The sequence below is a fragment of the Chaetura pelagica genome, unplaced genomic scaffold, assembly GCF_000747805.2.
Source record: "Chaetura pelagica isolate M959 unplaced genomic scaffold, ChaPel_1.0 scaffold47, whole genome shotgun sequence".
Taxonomy (NCBI): Eukaryota; Metazoa; Chordata; class Aves; order Apodiformes; family Apodidae; genus Chaetura; species Chaetura pelagica.
The window spans coordinates 649,957-660,363 of record NW_009954140.1 but is presented as its reverse complement, the minus strand read 5'-3'; the positions used below and the strand labels follow the sequence as shown (position 1 = coordinate 660,363).

General features: G+C 43.6%; 2 protein-coding genes across 2 annotated transcripts in view; both read right to left on the bottom strand.

Moving 5' to 3' along the window:
- NT5C (5', 3'-nucleotidase, cytosolic) overlaps window positions 1–1,521 on the bottom strand; it is a 6,082-nt gene extending 4,561 nt beyond the window's left edge. Inside the window, exons 1-2 of the mRNA XM_010002735.1 lie at window positions 1,511–1,521; window positions 47–458 (exon numbers count right to left, since the gene is read on the bottom strand). Of these exons, the coding sequence (XP_010001037.1) occupies window positions 47–458; window positions 1,511–1,521 (423 nt within the window). The remainder of the gene's footprint in view (window positions 1–46; window positions 459–1,510) is intronic.
- On the bottom strand, window positions 1,241–9,359 carry HN1 (hematological and neurological expressed 1). Its single transcript, XM_010002734.1, has 4 exons — window positions 9,185–9,359; window positions 8,429–8,526; window positions 6,491–6,518; window positions 1,241–2,227 (listed from the first exon to the last, which is right to left on the bottom strand). The coding sequence occupies exons 1-4, from the start codon at window positions 9,357–9,359 to the stop codon at window positions 2,085–2,087; spliced, it is 444 nt and encodes a 147-aa protein (XP_010001036.1). The 3' UTR covers window positions 1,241–2,084.
- Between the last annotated feature and the right edge of the window lie 1,048 nt (window positions 9,360–10,407).

The window sequence follows — 10,407 nt, the reverse complement described above, 5'->3', positions numbered from 1 at the left end:
GGTGGGACGGGGAGCAGCCCCCCCGTGCCCCGGCCCCGCCGCTCACCGCCAGGTCCTCCCGCAAGCACCGGTACTGCTCCCGCACCGAGAAGCCCCTCCGAGCCGCCAGCTCCACCCTTGGCTCCCCGGGGAAGCGGGAGCGGAACCCCCGCAGCACCGCACCCTCGAAGTCGGCCAGGACGCCGTCCATGTCCACCAGCACCCGCAGGGGCCCGGGACCGGCCCCGCAGCTCCTCCCGCCGCCCCAGCCCGCAACCCCCGCGAGAGCGGGACGGGGAAAAGAGGGATTTGAATAGATGAATATGCATGAGGAGGGCGGGGATGCCCGGTCGCTCAGCCACGAGGGTTCCCCGGGCTCGTTTGCCGCGGGGCAAGAAGCATCTTGAAGGCTCTGGGCACCTTCGGGGCTGTTCTGCCCCGACAGGGAGAAGAGGAGGGCGGCCCGAGGCTCAGCAGCCCTGGAGGAGCATCGGCAGGTTCCACCGGTTGTGGAGCTTGCAAAAGAAGTATCATTTGGTTATTTTTCCTTCTCCCAGGCTCATCAAACCCCCTGCCAGGGATGCATGATCCCAGCACATGTCAGCTGGCAGGGACACAGCGGGCTGGGAGGAGCAGCAGGGCAGAGCACGGCCTCAGAGGTTCAGCACCAAAGGCCGGGGCTGCTGCTTCTCCAAAGCTCACTTGGAGAAACAGGGTATTTTTTTGGGCACTGGTTCTTCCAGGAGGAGGGTGGAAAAAGGCAGACTCTCCAACAGACACCCCAGCTCTGCACAAATCCACTGTTCTGGCTCATGGTGCAGCACATCCCCTCCAGGACAAGAGAGAACTTCACAGTTTGCTCTCCCTTCCACCCCCTCTCTTCTTAGGGTCTAATTTATTTATTTTTTTCCTGAGGAGAATAAACCTTCCTCCATTTTCTTGAGAGGAAAAAAATTATTTAGATATCTATGCATATAAAACATTATGCACATCAAACCTTTTTCCATGCTCCTCTGATCTAGAAGATAAAACCAAAGAGATAACCAGACACTTGCTTCAGACCAAGGTGGCACATGATGGTGTCATCAAGTCAGGTGCAAGAGCTCCCCTCTGCTGCTGCATCCCACCCCTCCTGCTGCTACATCCCACCCCTCCTGCTGCTACATCCCACCCCTGCTCCAGGAGGGCAGGTTGGCTCAGACCAGGACACCCAAGAACAAAACCAAACCCAACCCAGGAAATAAAACCCACACAGGAAACGCTGCTTCAAAATTTCTATATTATTTACTTTTAAGCAACAGTCCAGCTTTGTGAAGTTACAACACACACTTTAAAGGATGAGATTTTTTTTTTCCACCTCATGGTCAAGCACCAGCATGATCATGCACAGCATTGAGTCAGTTGTAAAAAAAATGCCCTGTAGTTTTTAGTTATATGATCCACTCCATCTTTACTGAATAAAGTCTGAACAAATCCCCTCCTAGCCTTGGGCCAGGCAGCTCTGGTCACCAGCCCTCTTTTTGGCACCTACCCTGCATTCATAGTAGTCCAGTATCAAGATTTTTCAGTGTTTCAAGGCAGCATTGGTGTACACTAACCACTTTACAATTGATATGGCACAGCAGGGCTGAAGGCATTTACCACATGGAGTCAGTGAAGCCTTTGACATCCCCAAATCCCACACGTGGAGGCAGGGATGGCTCTTGCTGATTGTTTGCTGGCCTGTTTAACCAGGATTCTAGATCTTCATAAAGCTAAGGGGTTCTAAAAAAAAAAAAAAATCTCAGTACAAAAACCCTCTAAGCACACTTAGAACCAATCTACTCTCCTTTGCATGACATTACTATACTTCATAAAGCTTTCCCTCAAGTCTATCACTAGAAAACACTCATGTCACTTCCAGCAGATCTGGGGGAAACACAGGACAGAAGTGGAAAAAACCCTTGATCTCAAATAAAAAGAAAAATAAAAAAAAGATGGAGTACATAAAGTGCTTCTTTTTAATGAAAGAAATTCAAGATGTACAGTCAGGCTCAAGTTGTGCAGTTCACAAGCATGGGGGAAAGAAACAGACACGAGTTCAAAACAGTCAGGAAGGGAAAGGTTTAACCAAGGACTAGGCTGGACTTGCCACCGGGTGGATTTCTCCTGGACGGTGCTGGTGCTACTGGGCTAGGAACAGGTGCAGCAGGCAGGGATTTCTCTTCATTCTGACCTGGGGCAGCTTCTACATCAGCCTCAGTGTTTTCTAAAAGAAAAGAAGCTTTTAAAGTGTTTGGTGTGGATGATGGAAGCCAGATGTTTCACTGCCTTAGAGAGAAGACCATCAGCTCCTCTTAAGTTTCTCTCCAGGCTTACAGACACAGGGTGCTGCTGGAACCTGCTGGCAGGACAGACTTCAGCCCTCTGAAGTGTTTGTGAGATGAACTCTGAGGCCTTCCAGTTTACTTTCAGGCATTCAAGAGCCACATTCACTCAGCTACTACTAGAAGACCCCAACATATTTTTAATTTTCTATTTTTTAAAAAGAGAAGCAGCTTAAGTCTTAAATATTGGGTCAGCACATGAGTCTGACAATTGTCACTCAAGTCAGAGCAGGTGCTGGAAACCCAGTCTCAGAAGCACCAGGGCTTGTAAGCAAGGGCTCCAGCCACCTTCCCAATTTCACAGCATCTGACACACACTCTGAGGCTTCACATGAACAGGCTGGGGAATGGCCATGCATGGGGAGGCTCCCATCGTGCTTTCCCTGGAAAGCACATGATAATTTCTCCTATTTTAAATACTTCTCAACAACAACAAGACAAGAAACAAAAGGATTTCTTCACAGGAAGCACTTCAGATACTGTAGGAAATAACTAATGTATCTGCTTTGCTGACAATTAATTCATGAGCAAAGCAAGAACTCACATGTTTATAGATGAGCACAACCAGTCAAGAGCCAAAGGCCCAAAACAACACCCAGAAGTCCCCTGATACTCAGTGAGGTGAGTAGAGCTTTTCCACCAGCTCCATGAAGACATACTTTCTTTTTAAAACAGACCACATAGTTTCATCTAATTACTAGTTGCTTTGGAGGAACTGAGGAACAGCTGCATATTCACCTTAACCTCTAAACTCATGATTTAGTAAACCTTGATCCCACTCTGCCAGCCTTCTCTTTGAACTGAAGATTTGAGTCTCTCCTCATAAGAGAGCTTCTGCACCTCCTTTCCTTTCCCCTCACCTCCTTCTGCCCCTGTTTACTACACCCTTCTTTACACTTCAAGGACTGCATGCAGGATTTAAGGTGTGGGCACATCACTGAGTACAGAGGCAAACCACTGTCACTTCCCATTCTCTCCCTGATTATCTTCAACATTTTGCTAGCACCTCCAAACATTTCAGAGAATTTCCAATAATAAGACTTGAGAGCCAAGGGCTGCACAGAGCTGACACAACACTGACACAGATGAGGTATTGTGGGGTTTTTTCCCCCCCAGATGCATTACTTTATACTTATATAGAGATTATCCTGCCTCCTTTTTATCTGCCTATCTTGTTTGATTCCTTCTGACAGATTTTTCTCACCATCAGCACATTTGGCTACTTGAAAGAGCTAATATCACCAACAAAATTGGAGACTTCACTGTTCATTACCTTTTCCAGGTCACAGATGAAGTCACTAAATAAAACTAGTCCCAGCATCACTTGGCTCATTTTTCCAACCTGAAAAGCAATTGCTACCCTTTACTACCTCCTATTCTTTTACTACCTTCCTACCCACAGGAGCAGCTCTCCTCCAATTCTGTGGCAACTCAGCTTTTTGTGGGTTTGGGGTGTTTGGGCTTTTTTTCTTTTTGGTTTTAGTAATCTTTGAGGGACAATTTAATCAGAAACACTGAAAACTCACTTGTGTCACTGACCCCCCTGTATCTAGTGCTTACAATAACAGCAAAGACCTCCAGCAGCTTCATAGAGACTCTGTGTAAAACAATCTACAACACAGATGCTCTGCTGTATTCAGTAACCCACAGGCACAGCTGAACAAAACACTTAATAGGAAGTTTTTGAGTTTGATGCTTCTGTAGCTCATCTGTACCCCTGCCTGCTTACTCAGCAAGCTGGGAACAACCACAGCCACTGCTCACCCAGCCCTGAATGCCTCATTGTCCCTGCCCTCAGCAGACAGTCCAAGCTCTGTGCAGTGCTCACCACCATCATCTGCTCACCAAATGCCAGAGTCCACCTTCCTGTGTTATCCAGTCACTGGGGACAGTCAATTGAGTGCTGTCTACTTCCCCTTAGCTTATCACAGTCATTAAATCCACAGTGCTAACTGACTCACAAAAGAAACAAGAACTACTATCACAGAAGACTCTGGAGAAGTTTCTACAGTTCATATAACCAGCTGATACACATATTAGTAATTCCCACCTAATCAAGGCATAGATGAGTTTGCTAATCTAATAACTGAAGTGGTAAATTCAATGGGATCAGATTAAAGTTCTTATTAGAAAGCATATAATCTCTGAAACAGCTTTCTGAGTATACTGGAAAATCACTGGAAACTTCAATGCCCAGAAAGGAACACCAGCTCCCAAACAAGAAGCAAGAACACTGCTGCAAAAGGAACATGCTTTCTTCCCCCAGACAGACATGATTAAATAAACTTGCATGCCCCACCTCACACCTACCTGGGGTTTGATAATCAGCTACATACAGAAAATACTTTCCAAATTTAAAAAGAATAAACATTTTTGATGATGGAAACCTATTAAAAATCTAGTTACGCTGTGAACTTGTAAGCAGATAGATTTTACTTGGAGGTGGATTCATTCATCCCTTTCCAACCATGGAGCCAACTCTACAACCTCCAGCACAACAGCACATGGGAGAGGTGGGATGTTCACCAGCTCACACAGCAGGAACATCAAGTGGTGGGGTGACACAGCTAGCTCAGCATGACTCTGTGCTCCACTGAGCTGCAATACCCCAAAGCTATCAATGGTAGAAATTAATTTAACAACCCAGCAACATTCTTAGGTGTCTGCCACGGGCTTCAGGTCCAGGAAGCATTAACTTTCTACTCCTTCCTACGTACCATCAGTGGAAGTTTAAAATCCCAACGTTTGCCTGTTGTTTTTTATTTCAACTTGATCATCTTCAAAAATTTAGTTTTGAGTCTTGGCCACAACAGTAAAGAAAAAAAAAAAAAAAGCATTTACTCTCCATTAACACTATTTTTTAAAATCATTTCCCAGCACACACTTAACTTGGTACTTGACAAGAACCTCCTTTACTGTCACTTACCAGAAACAAATTAAAAGCCAACATTAAGACATCTGTGAAAATGGGAACTTGTTCTATGAGTCAGGAATACAGTTTTGTATTCAAAGTCTCAGTCAGCTGTTGCTAACCCAGGCAGCCCTGCTGCTGCTTCCTCCCACCCCATCTCCTCTTGCTTCACCACTGCCTGCAGGCTCTCATCTGAACCCACAAGGAGCTGGTTTAAGCAGCAGAACCCTTAGATCAGTTTACTTCTATTATCAAACCACATCCTCCTACTTGAGACAATCAACTCTAAATGCCTACAGTGCTAATTAAGATCAGACACACATGGGAAAGAAATACTAAAGTAGCCTGTGTGGTTGGATCAGAAGCAGCCTACTAAAGAAGCCAGACTTATTTTGGGAACTGGTATCACTTAAAGGTAGTGAAAAACATTCTGGGAAACCTCTCACCCTCCCAGCAGAGGTCTTTTCAGGACATGGAACTGCTAATGGCTTCAGTGATCTCCCACAACACTTAGGTGTTGAAAGTAGCACTTAGAAAGTACCTGTTACACACACATTCCTCTCCTCAGGAAGCAAGCTGTTCTTAAGGTGAACCTTGCAAAGCAGAGACTTCCAGCCTCAGAGCTAGAAAAAACACTTCAAAGGTAACACACACACTGCTGGGGAAATGCCTCTGTTTACATGAAATTTGCAGTATGCATGTCAACTTCCTGGGCAAAAATCAGCATTTAAAAACCAACAGGAACTTAACAGCTGGTTAATGCACACACTTTCAGAGGCAGTAGCTGGTTCTGATTATCTCTGGGAATGCAGCATCTGCTACTGTGAGAACAGGAAAGAAGTAAGTAGCTCAACTAAAATCCACTAAGTTGCCTGTACCACTTAATGACAAGCTACTCTTGCACAACAGTCTCTCCATCACTGAACTTTGTGCAAGATGGTATCCACCTCACCTTCTAGCACTTAAATCCTGACACCAACTGCTGCTGGCAAAATAACTGCACAGGACTGCTCTCATTTTTAACCTGATGACTGCCAGCAACTCCTCCATTTCATTCCACATCCACTCTTCCAAGGTATTCAAGTCACTTTACTGATTTGATTGAATCAAGGAACAACCCTGAGCTGTCTCTTCTCCTAACACATGATTATTTGTATATTCTATGCCCTCTTCTATTTCAAAAGCACCTAACTGCAAAAGGCTTTTACTAGTAGAGTCCAAAGGGGTTACTCACCAGAAGTTTCACCAGCACCATCTCTCCCCTAGAAGACAGAAAAACACATTTGATCTCACACTTCATAAATAAATAAATACATTTAATTTTCCCCCTCAGCTGAGAGGGGTCTCAACACTCCATGTTCTGACCATGGTGGTTGGGCACCCTGGTCTATCTAGCAACACCCTGAGTGACAGACCTGCTGAAGCACTTTTAGACCAGCAACAGGCTCTTAGGAACAGATATCAGAGTGGTGGGTTCTGCATTCATATTTCTGCAGATTAATATTATGGGTTTGTAAGCACCAGTTCTTATGGAATGACTAATGTAACTTCATCAGCTGTCTATTTACCCCAACATAGTTCCAAAAAAGAGACAGATGCTACTGAAGTAACCCTGATGATATGTGGCATACTTGTTATTCCCAGGCTGTGAAGGATGCACGTGGACAGGAACACTTCATCACACACAGCATCCTACATCAGGCAGCACTGCCACTAACCAGAACCTTGCAATTGCCCAACAGGAGGGACAGGGAAGCTACTCTAAACAACCAGCACTAGTTCAGTGTCCTCTCCTTCATACTAAGCAACTTGTTCCAACATTTATCAGTTAGCAAGGCCAGGAGCATTTGTTCTATCCAGGATATTTAACTTCATTTGTTAAATGCAGGCCAGTTTTTTGCAACGTTACTGATAAATTTTCCTTCATTATGTAAATAGCTCAATGTTCCTTTTATACTGAATCTGTTCACAGGCTGCAACTTGACACAAAGAAACTTCCAGCAGCAGCCAAGGCTCCTCAATGGCATGAGGTTTTATCAGCTTCCACAGATTCAACATTCTTAATTTCATAGTGAAACTGCAGACATCAGGATATAAATGTGCAGAACTCAGACAAATGTATCACCTTGAGTCTCAGGCAGGGCTTCAGAACATTAGCTCCAGCTCCTGCTGTTTGCAGCTGTAATTACTCCCTAAAATTAAAGTATTCTGCAGTGGAAGAATTTGTTTGCAAAGCTGAGAACCCACAGTATTTAACATAATTAAGTAGAAAATAGAATTAGACTAAACAGTTTAGTTTTGTTTTCTGTGGTAGAAGCTATAAATTTAATCTCACTTATATTTGCTAAATTGGAACAAGACATTTTCTGCAACAAAGAACAATTTCATGGCTCAAAGTGCCTGTTAACAACAAAAAGGAGTTAAAGTGATGATCAGTGCCAATTATAAAAATAAAACTTGCAGTTTATAACCCACGAGGCAAAAGGTATCTGCCACAATACTGGAGATCAACAATTCACCCACCCAGTTCTTTTCAGAAAACTTAAAACTGGAGAGTTTTAAAAGAACAAGGGTTTCCCCCCCCCTATAATTTGTTTATGCAAGTGCAGTCTACCCTAGGTTCCTATATTTCTAAGTTCAGAGGAATTTTACTCTTAATCCTGTTTTTCCCATTAAACATAATCATACATCAAGCAAACCCCACATTAACACTACAAACCTTGCTCCATATATTGCTCCCCAGTATATACTTTACATCAAGTGACACACCTGATGGAATTATTAGACAGTAACAGATATAAAACAAGTGTTCAGGCTACTGAGGTATTTGTTGGGATGGCAAACCAAGTCCCTCGTCAGTTTATTGTAGGTAACTATTGCTTGTAAAATCTGTTAAAACACACAATGACATGCATGGCTGAAGCTAAGATTTCACACCACTTCATTACTGTCTCATCAGTAAGAAGAGTTAAGAGCTCCAGAAAGTGGCTGTTTTAGAAAAATCCAGCCCTTCATCACCATGTTGTAAGACTATCACATGTACAAGAACCTTCAGGAAAAGAACAAATTCACATCCTACAATGTTTCCAACTGTGTGAACATTGATGATAATGAATCACACACAGAGCATCAATTGTCCCATTATCAAGCTCTCCATAGTTAATGTACTGACCTTGGGATCTACAGAGTTTCCACAGTTTGCATCAGTTGAGTTTCTTCTTTGTGGACCAGATGATTCAGAGTCTTCTCTGATTTCACCTGGCTTAGTCCCTACAAGCAGAGATTGATTCTCATCAGACTGTAGGATAAACTTACTGGGAAAGCAGATCGTAAGTAGTCAGTCTTTTGGGGGTAATTTTTGGTTGGTTGGTTTTTTTTACATTAAAGCTTTACCATTCTAAGATGTCCTGGTCCTTTAGATTATGTCTCACAAATTAGTATCTCGTGCAGTGGAGGGTGACTTTTAAACAGATGGAAACTAGGGTGCTCAGGCCACCCATACTGGAAGTGCTCTGCAGAAATGGCAGCGTAATCCCAGCTGGAAGCAGAACACAAAGCTGACCTTCCTCTGACTAATCAAGACCAGTAAGTGCTACTCCAAATACTAAGACAAAAGTTTATCTTACTCTGACTTGATAACTTGGAGAAATCACATTCAAAGTGCAATTCTCTCAGCTATTTGCTTGTGACATCTACATCCAAGATTTGCATTTAAAAAAACCCAACAAAACACTAAAAAAAACCCCAACAAAACACCTTGGGAGTAATTAAAAATGAGAAATAAAAAACCACTATAATTTATAGCCCTAAACTACCAAGTAGGAAGCAAATTTTGTTTTCCACACTGAGCCACCAGCAGCTGCAAGCTGATAAAAATGATGAATTTATGCACATCAGTAGTTCTGGAAACAAAGCACTATGTTCTCACCTGATGATTTAGCCCAGGAAGGTGGGTTTTCTTCAGGAGTTCCAAAGATGCTGGATGCCATTTTGTTCCTTCGCACAGGTTGTTCTTTTGGCTCATCAAAACCCAAGGAAAAGTTGGACCCACCACCAGGAGGACGCAGCACCCTGGAGAGAGAGGTTTTCAACCTTAGGTGCATCATTACTCAGCTACACTCCAACATAGAAAACAAAAAGTAAAAAGCCAAGAGATCTTTGTTGGCTTTTGTAAGGGAAAGTGTCACACAGGATAAATCCTGCCCAGACAGAAACCACACCAGATGACTGGACCATGCACTGGCTTGTACACTGACACTGCCATGTCTTCAGCACATCACTAGAACTGTAAAAGCTGCCTGCCAGCATTCAGGCCAGGCACTGGATCTCCACTACTCTTTAGCAACACTTACAAAAATAAAATATTCCTGCACCCTGCTTGTGCCCTTGACATGGTGTCAACAAGAGCTGCTGCTACCACCAATCTTCAATGTGTGACAACTGAAAAAAAAAGTCTGTGGGCATGTCAAATGGCAGCTTTTTTAAGAGACCCCTGTGAAGGTGAACATTAATCTTCAAACTGGCAGCTAAAAGCTTGGCTTGTGAGGCAAAGTATTGGTTGCATCACTGATGATTGGGGGCTGCAGCCTTTGTTTAGATTTGGTTCTTTGGAAAAACCCTAAAGTCTGCAGCATGTTACTGGACTAGATTTAAAAGGTGCAATTAAACAGTTTTAAGTTAGAATATTGTTAGGAGAGGCATGTATACAAAGCTTCAGATATATAACCTAAGTTAAATTTAAATCTAAATTAAATTAAAAGGGATAATGGATCAAAACTGGAGGAGGGGAGATTTAGGTGAGACATTAGGAAGAAATTCTTCAGTGTGAGGGTGGTGAGACACTGGTACAGGTTGCCCAGAGAAGCTGTGGCTGCCCCATCCCTGGAAGTGTTCAAGGGCATGTTGGATGGGGCTTGGAGCAACCTGGGCTGGTGGGAGGTGTCCCTGCCCATGCAGGGGGGTTGGAACTGGATGATCTTTAAGGTCCCTTCCAACCCAAATCATTCTATGACTAACAATCTCCTATTAGACAGACACAAAAGAAGCCTTCCCAGTACTCCATCAGCTGTATGCTTTTCAACCAAAATTAACAACCACTGCAAAATAAATGGTGAAGTGTAAATTCATTCAAATTTATTTTCTTAGGCATGA